Below are 16,902 nucleotides of genomic sequence, written 5' to 3' on the forward strand. Positions count from 1 at the left end.
CTCTTGGAATATGCCACAGGGAACAAGGACTGGTTGTCGGTCCATGAGAATGTCTGTGCCTGTAATGTGTCAGCTCTGGAGCTGTAGTGGGAGACTGAGAATGGAAGGTTGCCCTGGACACAGAGCAGGAACACTAACGGGGAACGACAGAGGAAAACCACACCACCATGGAGAAAGAACATTTAGCAATGGCTTTCCAACGGGATTCTAGCTCCTTCCTGAGGCCCAGATGCATTTCTGCCTGTGGACTCTGTGAAACTCCCCTATAACTACATAATAAATTCTTTGCTGCTTAAGATGGCTCAAGTTTCTTTCCTTTACTTGCAACTAAAAGAACTTTGACTAATAAAAAAGAATACAACGGCTCCCGTTTTTTCCTGGCATGCTTCCTATATGTCAAACTCTGTTTTAACTGTTTTTTCGTGTATTTACTCAATGTGAAAGAAACACATCAATTGGTTGCCTCCTGCATGCACCCCGACCAGGGTCCAGGGTTGGGAGAAGCCTGCAACCAAGATACATGCCCTTGACCAGAATGGAATCTGGGACCCTTTGATCAGCAGGCCAACACTCTATCCACTGAGCCAAGCTGGCTAGGGCCTTACTAAATATTTATTATGTGCCAGCTTATGTTCTAGGTACTAAAGACGGTGGTCAAGTTTGCATTTTAGTGTAAGTGAGCTGGGAAGCCATTAGAAGGGCATAGCAGAAATGGAGGGGTGATGACAATTCAACATTGATAAAGGGACGCTGGAATATCGTCACAGAACATAGGAAAAACATGCTCACTATGATTGCAGCCAATGTATCGACTTCTGAGCCCTCACATGACATGCCTTGGAGGTCAAAGATATAAAAATGGGAGACTAGGGTCCTCAATGAGCAGGTGAAGGCAAGAGTCAGTAAAATTGGGTATTGTCATAAATGTAATTACATTTCTAGCCAAACAACGGCAAGGCCTGGAGAAAAATTAACCTCTATGAGGACATGGATTTCTGTTCAGTGCTCTTTTCCCACTGCCTAAACCAGTGCCTGATATATTTAATAAGTACTTGTTAAATGAATAAGTCAAAGAAGGCAGAAAGGGAGACAGGAACTAACAGGCTCCCAGCTAACAATATCCATAGTGTTCCGGGTGAGGAAACTGAGATACTGGGTGGAAAACTTGCCCAAGATCATGTAGTTAATAATTAGCAGAGCTGCTTTTCAATGTTAGGCCTTCCCGGCTCCCTTTACACCACAATGTGTTGGTTCCAAGAGAGTCATGTCACAAAGACCTGAAAGGGACTTCGAAGGTGGGGCTATTGCTTAGCAGCCAGTTTAGGTTACAGCCTTCATTTTCTTGGCTGGAAGTCCACTCAGGAGAGTAGTGACTCATGGAGCTTAGGCATAAGAAAAACTGGGTTTTGGAAACTATCTCTGAGAAAGAGCACTTGTCCAGAGATTCTTCTTTGAAGTCTTCCAAGACCTCGCTACCCAGTCTACCTAAGATAAGAAAGGGGAAAAAACTGATCTCCCATCCATTCCTTTGGAACTTCGAAGATCAGTACTCGGACACCCGTACGTTATGAAAACTCATTCTTTCAGTGTTGGAGTCTAACTGGAAAGGGGTGGGGTATGCACAGGATTCCATAAGGACCCTGATCTGGGTGGGGGTGGGGAGGTGCTCCTCTCACCAAGTCACAAGCTTTGACAGGGGGTGGCACCCACCCAGCTGCAAGGGCACCGGTTTTTTTAATTTGTAGGAAGGTACCCTTGGAGTTAGCTGTAGCCCTGGGCATGGAGGTGATGGATTGGAAGTGCACTGGACATTTGTTAAATTCCAATTATAGGTCAGTCCCTTGCTGTGCAAGATTTGTCCCATGGTGTCTCCTAAATTCCCACGGCAGTCGTAAGAGGCATGAATGGTTAGAGTCATTCTATAGATGAACCAAGGCTTCGGGAGATTGGGTAACTTCCACAAGGTCACGTTGCTGGTAAACGACAGACTAGGACCTGATGAGAACCAGTTCTGAGTGGCTTCAAAGCCTGTGTTCATTCTCCTACCCCCAGAAGAGAGAGGCTGGTATGTAAAAAAGACTGGAAGGTGGGATTGAGAAAGTTTATTTTCCTCTCTTCCCAACTGGATACATCCATCCTCTGGCAGAATCTGGGTCATGGGTTCTCAATCCTATTCAGACCCAAGTCCTGCTTTGAATAACAAATTATTTTATAACATTTTGAAACATTATTTTGTAATTATTTTATCCTAAAATCAAATTCATGGGTAACATTACCTACCATATATAATTTCAAAAACAACATAATGCCATAATTTTAATGTAAAGGAGAAAAAAATAATTCCTAATAAAATAACATATAAATGCTCAGATATGACTACGTTTTTTATTGACTTTAGAGAGAGAGGAAGGGAGAGGGAGAAAGGGATAGGATGCAAACATCCATGATGAGAGAGAATCATTGACTGGCTGCCTCCTGCACACTCCCTACTGGGGATGGAGCCCACAACCAAGGCACCTGCCCTGACTGGGAACCGAACTATGACCTCCTGGTTCATGGTCTGACACTCAACCACTGAGCAACATTGGCCAGACAGATTTGACTACTTCCGAAGACAATGAAGTAGTCGGACTCTTGCACCATATAATGACTAATGAATAAGTACAGAATTAAGAGAGAAGGTTAGATGCCATTTCATACAAGCAGTGAAGGAAAATAAAAGAGCAGAATTGTGGCTCAGTGGTTGAGCATTGACCTGTGAAGCAGGAGGTCACGGTTCGATTTCCGGTCAAGGGCACATGCCCTGGTTGTGGGCTCAGTCCTCAGTGGAGGGCATGCAGGAGGCAGCAGATCAGTGATCCTCTCTCATCATTGTTTCTATCTCTGTCTCTTCCTTCCTCTCTGAAATCAATAAAAAATATATATTTTTAAAAAATAAAAGAGCAGAATTATAAATGGACACCTTTATTCCTAGGGTTTATCTCTTTAAGTCCCAACTAAAAGCCCAAGGTGTTTTCCAGTTCTCCCCCCTCATGGTCAGCCTAATTTTTGTCCCCCAGCTTTCAGAAGCTGTTCAAAGTTCTGCTCAAGTCTTCTGCTTTGCAGCCAGCTTTCTACTTAGCAAATATCCAAAGGGAAGAGCAGCACCAACTGCTGGGTTCAGCACTGTGGGCTTCCCCTCTGTCTGGGAGCTTTTGGGTCTGCATATTTTTTTCTTGCTTGGAATATCTCTGATCTCTTCAAATACTAGTATTTTATTTAGTCTAGCTTTTTTTTTTACCTCTTCTCTGCCAGAGGATTAGTTGGAAGTACACCAAATCACCAATGAGGAAACGGGGCACTTAAGACATTTAAGTGACTGCCCCCGAGGTAAACACTGTGAAAACTTCTGTGGTTTTGTTGCTCCTCTTAAGGCTTCCAGCCCTGTTACAACCTTGTGCTCCCTTTAGGGCGACAAGGAGACAACCTGATGGGAAAGAGCTTGAGGAACAGGGAAAAGGGGGTCTAAGAGGGGCTAAGAGGGTCCCCAATTCCCCTGCTCGGGTGGCCCTGGGAGCGCACCTCCATAAGCCATCACTGCAGCGGCTGCTACTAGTCCCTGATCCTAGCCGCCCAAATTTCCAGGCATGCTGAGCCCCAAGGTCCCCTCTCTCCTCAGCACGTTCCCAGTGGCCGAGTTTCCAAAGCTGTTGGGCCCATCCTTTACCCCTACCCCACCCCACCCCCCGCAGCCCCAATAGTCACGGGTCCAGCAACGCCATCTACATCTACCGCCCACCCAGCTGCAGAGTCCACATTCCCCTGGGCTCCGGGTCCGGGGGGAGGTGCGGGGTCCCGCCCCGTAGGTGGCTGGCTTCCAGGGCGGGCCCTCCCACTTGCTGCGCAGGCGCAGGCGCAGGCGAGCTCGCAGCAGAGGCCAGGCAGGCCAGCGTCCATTCCCTTGGCAACGCAGTACACAAATGCTAACCCAAACAAGGGGCAAGAAGGGCTTCGACAAAGCGGGTGAGGAGGGTTGCGGGGAAGGGGTCTAGAGTTCGGGGGGGAGGAAGTCTGGGGCGGCTGGGAAAGACGAAGTGGAGGGAAGGCAGTTGGGTCCCCTTCATGGACTTTGGTCTGGTTTTTGTTAAGAGCTCGGCAAGGCCCTGTCCTCTGCTCAGCCTCCCTGTGTCTCCCCACCCCCTCTAAGGCACGCACTTAGATCCCTCAAGTGGCCTTTCTCCTCCTCCTTGACCTTCAGGACATGTGGTTCAGCACCCCTTCGGAACAGGAGAAGAGAAGAAGATCTTTCCTTACTTCCATCCGCACAACCTTTTGGGAAACAAGTTTCTCCCCCTTAGAGGAGCACCCCACAGAGGGCCTGGGTGTTACACAACAGATACTGTGAGTATTCGCCTTCCCTGAGGTGTGTCTCCGTTCCCCATCTATTTAAAGATTGCCAAGTTTAGTGGAAGAAAAACTACGGAATGTGTGACCTTCAGGGTCCCCAAATGAGAAAGTGCCCTTGTTCTCTGCAGCCAGCTGTCAGGGTCAATGTCAGAGATTAAAGGACCACTCCTCCCCCTTCCAGCCTCCATCCAACACAAGCCTTTGCTTCATATAGTTAACAGGATCCTCCATTCCCACCTCCAAAGACTTGTGAACCAATGCCAGTTACCCACCCATTAGTCCAAACCTGGATTGTGGATGTGTTGGTAGGAGAGTTCATGAAATAATATGATCAGATACACTTGCATTAGAGCAAATTCAGCTCTGTGGTCAGAGGACTGGATTCATGGGAAGGCAAAGAAATGTCACTTACTCTACCTTACCCAGGCGCATTCCCCTGCAAAGTTACCGTATTTTCCAGCGTATAAGACCCCCGACTTTTGAGAAGATTTTCCTGGGTTAAAAAGTCGTCTTATACGCCAGAAAATACGGTACCTGTTACTTATGTCCTTGTTTCTATGGGCTTGAGTCACAGAAATCAAGAAGTCAAGAGAGAGCAACTCTTGCAGAGAAGATTCATTCTAAGTTCATGCTATTTTGATGACTATAATGTTCTTCGTGTTTTTCTTTCTTTGTTTGTTTTAAAAAATATATTCTACCCAAAGAGGTATGACTGGGTATACAACCTCTCCAAAATCCCGACCAGTAAAAAAGGATATACTTTGGGAGCCAGAACAGCCATGAGGTTTAAGCCAAATAAGGTTAGAAACAGTTGCATGTACTTCAATTTTTGTGTGATCCATGGTTTTGTATGTATTTGCATTGGGGAGCACAGGGCAGTGAGTGGGAGGTTACCTAAACAATATGCTCTGAAATTAAATAAATGTAGACATTTAGGCAAAAGCCATTAAGCCTATCTGAAAAGCTTGGGCTAATGCATTGGAAATGTGTGTGTGAGTGTCTGGGAGAATGAGAAACAATTATCAGGAGATGTGGTACCAAATTAGAATTTCAGTGCTGGCTGAGACACCTGATGTTAAAGTACTGGAAGCTTTGCTTATATGCATCAAATTATCTTGTTAGTTAAAAAACAAACAAACAAACAAAAAAACACAGCCCAGCCTGTTGTGGCTCAGTGGTTGAGCATCAATCGATTCTGAGTCAGGGCACATGCCCAGGTGTTGGGCTAAGTCCCCAGTAGAGAGCTTGAAGGAGGCAGCCGATCAAAGATTCTCTCTCATCATTGATTTTTTTTATCTCTCTCTCCCTCTCTCTTCTTCTCTGAAATAAATAAAAACATATTTTTTTAAAAATACCACCCTGAATGGTGTGGCTCAGTTGGTTGGAGCATCATCCAGTGCACCAAACGGTTGCCGGATTCCCAGTCACATACCTGGGTTCTCTCCCTCTCTCCCCCTTCCTTGCTCTTAATTCAATAAACATATTCTCCGATAAAGATAAAAAGAAAACAAGCCCAGCCAGCATGGCTCAGTCGTTGGGCATCAACCTATGAACCGGGAGGTCACGGTTCGATCCCTGGTCAGGGCACATGCCCTGGATGCAGGTTGCAGACTCAATGCCCAGTGGGGGGCATGCAGGAGGAGGTTGATTTCTACAACCTAAGCATGATGCATTTTTAGGTAGTTGGACCACACCTATCTTGATTTTCTACCTATCATAGGCCTGATTCTATAACTTGAGATGGTTAAACCATAGCTGATACATGAACCAGAAAAGGATGAGTCTGGTGTGTGTGTGTGTGTGTGTGTGTGTGTGTGTGTGTGTGTGTGTGTGTGTGTGTTTTACTTATAAGGCTTCACATGTACACCTGTGTATCATCTTCTAACATATTGATCTTTTTCTTGGAAACAGGATCTGACACCTCACCCAGCCACGTACCAAACAATAAAACTTCAGGAGGGAAAACAAAAACAAAGTTTTGCTCCATTTAATGTCATGTTGCCTCGATTTGTGACACACTCAAGGGACATGAGTTATCCTGGGTATGTGTCCTCTTCTCTGGGGCATTTCAACAGAAAGCAATAGGAAAGGAAGGACAGGTGCATAACCACTCATCTTTAAGATTCAACCTCTTTTGCCTTCCAGATCTCTGGCATCACAGAAGTGTAAATCATAGTGATTTGTTTAATAAATATTTATAAAGGTGCCAGGCAGTTCTGTGGGTTCCAGAGATGTCGCATTGAACCCATCACACAAGGCTCCTGATTTCTTGGAGCTTACATTCTAGAATCCAGACAGATGAGGAGCAAATAAGAAAATATCAACAGTAAGAAGTAGAGTGGCCATATAATGTTTTAGTCTGACCGTGACACATTCGAGAGTTAGAGGGGACCTTATTAATAACTATGCCAACACAGTGGCCATAAGCTAAGACTGTCATGAGCAAACCAGGCAGAACGGTGACCTGGCAATGTGCTATGAGGACGATAAAACAGGATGATGATATAATGCTGAGTGATGGATTGACTGGAGGCTACTTTATCAAGGGTTGTGGAGAGATGTCTTTCTGGGAAGGTGACACCTAATTAGAAAGACATTAACAGCTGAAGGTGCTTGCCCAACATTAAAAACCTGATCAGTCTGTTGCCTGTTATCAAGGAGTTAGACCTAGTTCAGGGACAGCTGATAGGATTCACAAATAGTCACTAAGTCATAGACATCATGTTGCATGTTTTTATTTCTAGCCCTGACATGTACAACCCAGTGATAAAGCCACCCCCAAAAGTCACCTGGCCAATGAAATTTGGATCTCCAGACTGGGATCAGATTCCATGTCTGCGGAAGAGGACCCTAAAAGCTGAGGTAACAACACTGGGCTTCTTTAGAACACTATCTAGTTCTTCCATAGGGGCTCCTAACGGGGAGTCTGTGAATGAGCTTTGGAAAGTCCTGTTCCCCTGAAATTATATGCACAATTTTGTGTGTAAATGCATATAGGGATTTGGGGAAAAGTTGTACAGTTTTATTAGATTTTTTATAAAATATTTTTTATTGATTTCAGAGAAGAAGGGAAAGAGAAACATCAATGCTGAGAGAGAATCATTGATTGGTTACCTCCTGCATGCCCCCTACTTGGGTTCCAGCCCACAATCTGGGCATGTGCCCTTGACCAGTATCAAACCTGGGACCCTTCAGCTACAGTCTAATGCTCTATCCATTGAGCCAAACCAGCTAGGGTAATTTTATTACATTTTTTTAAGGTGTGCATGACTACACAAAAGTTCCAGTGAATCTTAAACCGATGTTTCTTTCTGTCTCCCCCTCTCCCTTCTGTTCTCTCTTAAATAAATAAATAAATAAATAAATAAATAAATAAATATTTTTTAAAAAAAAAAAAGTTGAGAGAATCACCGAAGCTAGATGCCTGTGGGGAGGGGGTTAGCTAGGTCACAACTGCTGCAACGAACAGCTCTATTTTGCACAGCCAGGAGGACCCACGACAAAGGGCTCTCCCCCGCATGTGGTCTGAGACAACATTCTCTCATTGCAGCTGCCCAGCGACAAGGACTTCAGAAGATACCGGAACCGCATGGCCTACTTGAGCCTGTTCTACAGTTCAGAAGCTGGGTCTTCCTTCACATGCTCCTCCTGACCACAGCATCTCCCCATGGAGGACGGAGCTGCTCCTCTCCTCGGCCCTGGGCGGTCCTCTCCTCGGCCAGCATGGGGCCCAGGGAGGGGCGAGGGGCCCCTAGGTACCACGTGAGGGCATAAAGGCCAGTTTCTTCCTGTATTTCAGCCTTCACGGCACCTATTTGAAATGCGAAGGTTTCTTTTTTTTTCTCTCTCTAACGTTCTTCAGTTGGGGATTGGTCTGGTTCATGTTCTTTTCCAGAATGGAGAGAAGAAAGCGTTGGAGTGGAGTGCTGGGAGGGGGGATGACCTCGGGGGGGGAGGCCTCCCACAGATCCCACCACATCCTCCTGTCTGCTCTCCCAGGTTCTCTCCCATCGCTCAGTGAACAGACCCCCGGACATAGCTGTGCTAAGTTTCATTTAGAATAAACGACTAAAAGCAGAACACTCAGAAAAAGGACATTTTGGAAGGAACGTCAAAGACGTTTGGAGTTTCCAGATTTATTCGATTTATTCGTTGCGGGAAGTAAGACTGTAGTGAACAGAAGGGGTCGGGGTAGTTTGAAACGGTGCGGTGAGCGCCCTGCGTGCAGGGTGCAGACAGCTGCCTCTCGCCGTCTAGGCGGCGAAGGCAAAGCCCACCCTGTTGTTGGCCATGTCGTAGACCGAGTAGTACTCCTTGAGGAAGACGTCCCCCAGGATCCACAGCGGCTGCCCGTTGGGGGAGGGCAGGTAAGTGGCCTCGATCCCCAGCCTGCAGTAGCCGTTGTTCTAAGGGGACAGGGGACACCAGGATATAACCATTTGCACTGTACAGACCTCCCCCGACCCGGACTTCCCCCACCCTGCATTCCATGACACCCTTTGGGGGGGTCTCTGAATTTTTGTTCACCCCCAGCCCTGCCCCGGGGATTCCCCATAGCTGCCCAGATGTGAGCTGGGACACGGGACAGCTGTAGGCCCCATCCAACCACATATCCTGGGAGTAACGACATACGTTGAGGACATAGGCGGAGGGAGGCAGAGGGAACTGGGACCCGCTGATGGTGAAGGTGATGGTGGGCAAGCTCTGCACGGAGTTGCAGGCGACCACGAACTGGGAGACAGAAAAGGCAAAGCTGTAGAGCGCCCCCTGGAGCCCAGACGAAGGGCGAGCCCCCTTTTCCTGTGTGACTCTGTGCCTGACTCTCTCAGAGCCAGGACCACAGGCCTGACTCCCGTACAATGCTGGCCAGACCCTCTTTCTTCTGGAATTCTCTCAGGCATCTCAGCTCTTAGACTTGGGTTGTATCCATATGGCTATAAGGAGTTAGGCTCATTCCACAACAATTTCTAAACCCAGAAAGTACAAATTACAGAGAAAAGGAGTGGATACACACACACATACACACACACACACACACACACACACACACACACACACACACCCTGGGGAACCAGGATTTAGTCTGGGCCCAGACTCTCGCATACAGGGAGAAGCAAACCACTGATATGTGTGCAAAGAGGAGGAGGGGTGGGGACAGGAGGCTTCTCGGAGTAAACCCCAAAGATGTATTCCTAGTGAAGACAGAAACCCAAGTGGAATGGGAAAATGCATGGCGCCCTGATGACGTTGCAGCCAAATGACAGTGGCCAGACCAAGCTGACGTGTGTTCCTAAGACCTGCGATGGTTTAACAGCACCTCCCCGTAGCCATTGGTCCCACACTCACACTCTGGATGGAGTCGGTATTACTCATCCCCTTACCCTTCTTTGCATTGAGAGTTCATGCTGTGTTCCCACCCGATCTGTCCTGCCAGGGGCTCAGGGGCCCTCCCAGCCCTTCCTCCTCCCTCTGATGACCTCATTGCCCGAGCGCGGGCTCCCGTGTTGAGCCTGCCTGGCCGTACAGAGACTCCCATGGCTTCTGGTTACTCACATCACCATTCTGAGCCTGCTGGGCTCCTGTCGCTTGCAGGAAGGAGCCCATGTACTGCTGGGGAACTGCCAACAGGAAGGTGCCTGTATCCACGATGGCCTGGCAGCCCTGGGAGCACCAGCCAGTGGCCTGGTTACCGATGGCAAACCTGAGGGGGACACCAGTACCGAGAGAGTCAGGAGCATCTGCTACCAACATGGCCACCCCTCACCCACCAACCGCACAGCTCGGCATCCTGGCTCTTCCAGGAGGCAGCCCCCCGCTAACACCTCTGCCCAGGCGTGCGTCTGTGCCTCTCTGGTCACAGGAGTGTTGCCCTCAGTCTTGGTCTGGCAACCCCTCCAGCTCTGGCTGAAAGCTCTTGGAAGGCAGGAACTGGATGCCAGAGTCTATCTCAGCCTGAGGGTTTGGCGATTCCTCGAGAAAGCCATGCCATGCCAGCAACAGGAAATGCTGTCATGCTAGAGAAACACCCCACGAGTGTCCCTCATCCACAGGAACCTCTGCTTCTCTACTTACTCCTGAATGGCAATCTGCCAGTACAGTTCCTGGGTGACAGGGGCCCAGACGATCTGACCAGAATAAAGCTGGTTGTCCACACCGCCCAGGATGAGCTCTCCGCCGTACTGACGGGTTGGTTGGCTGAAAAGAATTGTAACAAGAGTGAGTTTCCATAACACAGATGGGTCAGGTGTTCCTCTCCCTCCTCCCTTCTCCCCTCTCTCCTTCCCTCCCACACAGGGGTACCGCAGAACGAGGGGGTGCTCTTCAGACTTCACCCGGCTCAAGGTACCAGGGAAAGGGGAATTCTCAGAGAGACACCCAGCTATTCTCGGAAATAATTATCAGAGAATTGGAAACACGGACTACGTCCATAAAGAAGATGGACTTGGAAATCAGGCACCTAGAAAAAAGCTATAAAAGTGTCCCAGACACCCTGCCTGGGGCAAAGCACCCTCTGAGAGCACCTGGGATGGCCTGACAGAGATGCCAAGGCTGCCGGGATGGGGGTGCTTCTGTCGTGGCCAGGGGGGTCACCAGGTAATGCTGAGAGGATTGGGGTCTGTTGTGTTCACGACCCTGCACCTGCCAGTCATAGACGAAAGGCATTTGGACTTCAGGTTCCCTGAGGATCATGTGTGTAGAAAAAAAAGCAGGGAGTGAAGCGTGTCACGAAGTTCAAGGCCAGACGGAGAAGGAAAAGCACTGGCTTTCAGATCAAGATATTTGTGTTTGAGTCTCAGCTTTACACCCACATGGGGGGGGGGGGCGCTTTCTTAACATTCACAACTTGTTTGAGCTTCCACTTCCTCACTGGAAAAATGAGGCCAACAACAGGATTTGTAAGATGTCATTTGAAGTCATTGCTATAAGAACCCTTCATAAAGCCAGAGATGCCGTTATAATTATCATCATTGTTCTCTTCAGTGGTCAATGTTCATGGTGCTTGTTCTGTAGCTCCACAGTTATGCTGACCACTCACAGCAATCTCCAGATTTACTGGACAAATATTGAGGGACTACTGCTTATTTTTTAAGAAAGGAGTCATTGTATGGTTTATGGCCACAATTCAAAGTTCTTCCAGTGCATTTTAAAATAAAATTCCCCCTAAAATGTGTTTATAAAATTTCAGAAATGCATAGCAAATTATAGTCACTGAGTCAGAAAACTCTACAACCTGAACTCTTGTCTGATGTTGAGTTGTCCAAAGCCCCCACGGAGCCTTATTTGCTGACCTCTTCCCGGGGCCAGGCCTCTTACCGAGAGAAGTAGAAGCTGAAGATGGGCAGGGTGAGCTGGCCCTGCTGCAGCATCCCCTGCATGACCGTGGGGGCATTGCCCACCGCCATGTTGGGGTAGGCCATCCCCAGGATCCCGTCAAAGTCGGAGTAGTAGAAGGGGTTGTTGGGCTCATTCTCGCTCAGGCCGAACTCTTGGTTATTGACGACGATGTTCTGAACCTGGGCCAAGCAGACAGAGCAGCTGAACAACTCAACGTGGACAAATCCTTCCCGGATGTAGGTGCCCAGGGTCTGGAATCTAGAACCTGTTCTGGGAAGAGAAGCTGGCTTCTTTCGTGCTGAGCTCACTCCTGCGTGTGGGTATGGAAGGTGAAAGGGCAACAGTGTCACCCAACCACGTATGTTTTAGGAAAAGGAGTGTAGGTGCTGGGGAAGCAAAGGCGGTTGTTTTCTGGAATTCTAGTTTCCATTTCCATGGACAGCGACTGGTTTTCTATTGAGCAGTCCATGTGCAAAAACAGCAGAGAAACTATGGGTGTTAGGCATAAAAACATAAGAAAATAGCGAAAGGACGGATCTTCAAATAACCAAGGTGAAGTTGGGTGGAGGAGGAGGCAGACGTTCTGTGTGGTTGCAGAGGGTAGGGTGAAGAGCAGGGAACAAAGTCACAAGAAGACACACAGCGTCAACACAGCACAAAGGGCTTTCTGCAGCCAGGACTGCTGCGGAGGCAACGCCTGTCTTGGGAGGAAGGTTGAATGAGACGGCCTTTGATGCCTTTTCCAACTCGCAGCTCCTGGGAAGGTTTGACCTAACTTGCAATTGTGGATTTCTCTGAGAGCTTAAGGCTTTAGAAATGGGAGCCGAAGCACAGAACCTCAGAAGCTATGAGAACATCACTCACAGTCACAGTGTCATAGCCCAGGACCACACTCAGGCTGCCGCTCCCGTAGGACAGGGTGTAGGTTTGCCCATTGTTTCTGAAGGTGGAGGACAGGCTGGGGTTGAACCTGTTGTGATTGGCTGCAGAAAGACAGAATGAAATATTAGCATCATTCACTGCTTTCCAGAATGCTTGGAGGAAACATACCCTCAATGGCCTGGGATCATCACACCAAGTCTGGGATGGGGCTCAGCCTCGGGTCCTTCACAATATAGACAAACTGTGTCAGCCCCAGAAAAGTCTGCCCCCTTAGGCAGCAAACATTGCCAGAATTCCTTTCAATCCATCATTCCCTGAGGGATGGATCCCCTCAAAAATGTCAGGGATTCTGGCCCACTGGAGAGAGAGGAGGGGAAGGGACAATGTAGAAAGAAGTGGAAGTTTTAGTCTATTCTGCTGCCTCTCTCCAAAACTGTTGGCAAGACTGAGGGCAAGATTTCTAGAGGTCCCTAATTTAAGAAGGAAGAGATCATGGGTATGCACCAAGAACTCTGTACTTGACATTATAACCTGGGCCAATCCTGACTCCGCCCCTCACTCTGCTCCCATCCATGGCAGGGGTGGCAGGGTGGTATACTCACAGCAGGCCTGGCTCTGGCAATAGGTGGAGGGCACCCACAGATTGGAAGAGCCCGTGTCAAAGAGGACCAGGAAATTTTGGGGTGGTGTCCCAATGCTTATCTCCCCAAAATAGAAAGCCTGCAAAGAAAGGTTTGTCACCCTCATTACGCAGCTTAGCCTTGTCCTAAGGGTGGGGAAGCAGCTGAGCCCCTGGGAGTCCCATTTTGCCCAAATCATTCCTTAGGGGAATAAGAGGCTTCTCCCACGATTTTCCCACCCCATGTGTGATTCCCTGAAGTGGCCTCCAGCTCTGATGCTCTGTGTAACATCTTACTAAGAACCGTTCATGGGGCACCAGTAAGTCAAGATGCCCTGAGCAGACATCGTAGCCTCAAGAACCTTCTAATACTTTCTCCGGACACCAGTGTATCTTTCCAAAGGGGGCGATTTTCCCTAGTGGCCTTGAACATGTTTTCCTTCATTTTTTAAAAAAAAAATATTTTTTTATTGATTTCAGAGAGGAAGGGAGAGGGAGAAAGAGATAGAAACATCAATAATGAGAGAGAATCATTGATTGGCTGCCTCCTGCACACCTCCTACTAGGGATTGAGCCTGGAACCTGGGCGTGCCCTTGACTGGAATCGAACCTGGGACCCTTCAGTCAGCAGGCTGATCCACTGAGCCAAACCAGCTAGGGCACATGTTTTCCTTCTTTCTCCTGCAGCTCATTGCTAGGACTTCCCTGGAATCTCTCCATTGAGTTGAACATTACCCCTATAAATGTTTTAACCATATAAATGGGGTTTTGGAGAGATGAGCCAGTAATGAGAGAAAAGGGGAAAGGAAAGGGAGCTACTATCCTATTAGATACTACCAACTCATAACTTATTTAGATACTTTCCATAGGAAAGTGAGACTTGGGTTTAGTAATTAGTCCAAATCAGAGCTAATGAGGGGTATAAATGAGTACTTTTAAATGGTTATCAGCCAAGAGGATGGACACCCCTCCACCTTCACTCACATCCAAGTAGTTAGTGATGGGTTCATAAGCAACAGCATCATTGTTGAAATGATACTTGGCAGCTGGGTCCTCCTTTCGGTGGTTCTTTAGGAACTTCTCCAGGACGCCCTTCTCCTCCATTGTCTGGCGGATAGACTTGCCCTTTTTAAGAATGATTCTGCAGAGAATAGGGTTTAAAAATGAATGAGCTTCAACTTGCCCCATTAAAGCATCCTCTTCAATGATCTGAGCTGGAGTTTTCAAATCTCTTCAGTACTCTCTGCTCAAGAAGAGTGAGGTACAGGAAATCCTCCTGGATTTTAGCAAGTTCTAACCACTACAGTCATTCCTGGATTCCCAGCACAGAAATACACTGCATAATATTGGGGGGGGGGGGTTGTGCTTATATCTTGTTTCCAGAGAATAACTGTTTCTTCCCAGCGCCTGCTATAAGCTTGGGATAGGGTTTGTCCATTCTTCTAAGCCAACAAAACACTTAACCCACCCTTACATACGTACGTACGTACCTACGTACACACACACACACACACACACACACACACACACACACACACACACACCATCCATCCATCCATCCATCTATCCATCCATCCATCCATCCATCCATCCATCCATCCATCCATTTCAAGTCTTGGCCCCAAGTGGGAGTTCAGTTCGTGGTACAATCTGACTGCCCCTCCAAGAGACCTGCAACCCTTTGTTCTTCCCTAGCTTGTCACGCTCCCTTAGAGCTGGAATTCACAGTGAGGCTGAATCCCAATACACACCTTTCCACACCCTCTGAGAGGTGTAGGCAAACCAAGACCAAGACCAGGATCTTCATGGTGCTGATTTTCACCAACACACAGGACACAGTGACAGACCCAAGTGTTGGGACACACAGCGGGAGGTTGGGTCCCTCTCTTATACCCTGATCTCCCTGCACTTTTCGTCTCTAGGCACCTGGACTTTTCTACCTTTGTAACAGCCTGTTCCCCTCCACTTCCATGGATTCTGTTTGTTTTTCCCTTTGGCAAGCATGAAGGACTTTATCTACTCTGTGGTCTATTTAAAAAGCAATTAGTGGCTTTGCTGATGGAATCTAAAGATTAGGATGTGATAACAAATGTAAAGTTTACTGGAGACAAAAGATCCTGGTGCCCGTGTCTACTGGGAAGTGGGTGCTGGCAACTTCTGCCAGAACAACGGAACAGTTTGCTCTTTAGCTTCAAAGGGCATGTGCTCTTTTGAGATTTACAGTCTACTCTCTACTTCTCGTTCTCCTCCCTCTTCCTCTGATCAGTCCCGTCTATAGCTTTCCATAGATGATTCTCGCTCCTTATTTTTCAACGTCTCAGTTCACAAATTAGCCAACATGTGTTGAATGCCCGCTCTATGCTCACCTCTGTAGTGAGCTCTGGAAGGGCAAAGACAATTAAGAAATGGCCCTGGTATGCAAGTGTCTGCATTCCTGCTGAAATGACCTACACATAATCAAATTACCCCCGCCCCCATGATCATATAGTCAATAAATGGCAGAGGTGGGACTCTCTCTGGTGTGTCTGAACTAAACCTCTACCTATCCACAGCATCCTCCTCTGAGCCAGTGTACACAGGCTCTCATAGCTTCAAGGTGCATGAAACTATCAATTTTAATGATAATAACAACAAAGAGATTTATACTTGCTTTCCCTTTTTTGTAGAAAGATATTTTATTTTATGGGAAAAATTTTTTTTCACTCATTTGCCTACAATGACCAAGTTTTCTTCTGGTCCACGTAAAAAAATGTAATCCTGTATGCTGCTGCCACCTATTGGCAGTATTTCTCACTTACAAAAATCGTGTGGGGTTTTTTTTGAAAATTCAAATTAGAAAGTGATGAAAGCTCATAACATTTTCCCCTCAGCTCACTTCTGGGTGTAGACAACTGTACCTGTTCATTAGTCATGCCCACCAAGCCTGCGCCCTGCCCCTCTCCCACCCATGTCAATCAGTCAAATCGTCACCTTGCCGATGGTTCCTAAGACTCCCACCCCACATCTGTGCCTCAGTCTCTTGTCACACCCTGGACTCTTTCTTCAACATTTACTAACTGACATTCTATTTTAAGGATCAGCTGTCCATTCTTCCCTATTTTTTAATTTAGTTATTAATCAATAGTGTATGAACTCATGATATTTACTTTATTCTGCGGTTTAAAATCCATTATTATTATTTTTTGTGTGCAAATTGTCCCAATTTTGGCCTTTTGGAACTCTTTCAGGGTGGCCCTTGAGTCTCTCTGACATGGCCTCATTGATTTTTGAGTACTTCCTTACTTTATGGAAATGTAAGATATTCCAGTCTTTTCTTGTGCCTTCCCTGCCCCAGCCCAAGGATCAGCTGTCTTTTCAAGGATCCCTGGTTCCTTTTATTGAGAAACAAAATTTAGAAGATCTGAGCATTAGATGTGCTTATTGCTTCTGAAATGTCATTGCTTCCAGGCCCTCTCGGTGGTCCAAGCTAGGAATATAATTATGTATACACATTCTGTATTTCTATATCGATTTTTCTATTGACTGGTCTGTATACACTTTTAGAATCATGACTTCATATTGATACCTCTGATTCCAACACCACGGGGCTCATTCTAGCCTTTCCCTCTCTAGCCGGTTTGGTAAGTCACTACTGGAATTTTAATTTGAGACTCATTTTAAGACTTGGGGACTGCACTTTC

The 16,902-nt window shown here is 47.2% G+C and overlaps 2 protein-coding genes across 2 annotated transcripts; one reads left to right on the forward strand and one right to left on the reverse strand.

Moving 5' to 3' along the window:
• Positions 1-3,908: 3,908 nt before the first annotated feature.
• Positions 3,909-8,205, forward strand: CIMAP3 (ciliary microtubule associated protein 3). The gene is made up of 6 exons (XM_079761250.1): positions 3,909-4,002; positions 4,238-4,380; positions 5,091-5,186; positions 6,298-6,428; positions 7,131-7,248; positions 7,937-8,205. Exons 1-6 carry the CDS (start codon positions 3,960-3,962, stop codon positions 8,036-8,038), a joined length of 633 nt encoding a protein of 210 aa, XP_079617376.1. The 5' UTR covers positions 3,909-3,959; the 3' UTR covers positions 8,039-8,205.
• A 434-nt stretch (positions 8,206-8,639) lies between these two features.
• On the reverse strand, positions 8,640-15,029 carry LOC307093271 (pepsin B; the record flags this gene model as incomplete). The annotated part of the gene is made up of 9 exons (XM_079761246.1): positions 8,640-8,792; positions 9,019-9,117; positions 9,940-10,087; positions 10,459-10,581; positions 11,701-11,900; positions 12,586-12,704; positions 13,206-13,323; positions 14,207-14,363; positions 14,974-15,029. The coding sequence occupies 9 exons, from the start codon at positions 15,027-15,029 to the stop codon at positions 8,640-8,642; spliced, it is 1,173 nt and encodes a 390-aa protein (XP_079617372.1).
• Between the last annotated feature and the right edge of the window lie 1,873 nt (positions 15,030-16,902).

The sequence above is a fragment of the Cnephaeus nilssonii genome, assembly GCF_951640355.1.
Source record: "Cnephaeus nilssonii genome assembly, chromosome: 21".
Lineage (NCBI taxonomy): Eukaryota > Metazoa > Chordata > Mammalia > Chiroptera > Vespertilionidae > Cnephaeus > Cnephaeus nilssonii.

Bases quoted from the DNA above. Each gene is read 5' to 3' on its own strand.
- CIMAP3 (XM_079761250.1), top strand. From the start codon at position 3,960: ATGCTAACCCAAACAAGGGGCAAGAAGGGCTTCGACAAAGCGG. The intron at 5,187-6,297 runs GTTAGAAACAGT...TCTTGGAAACAG, and splicing joins TGAGGTTTAAGCCAAATAAG to GATCTGACACCTCACCCAGC. The intron at 6,429-7,130 runs GTATGTGTCCTC...TTTTATTTCTAG, and splicing joins AGGGACATGAGTTATCCTGG to CCCTGACATGTACAACCCAG.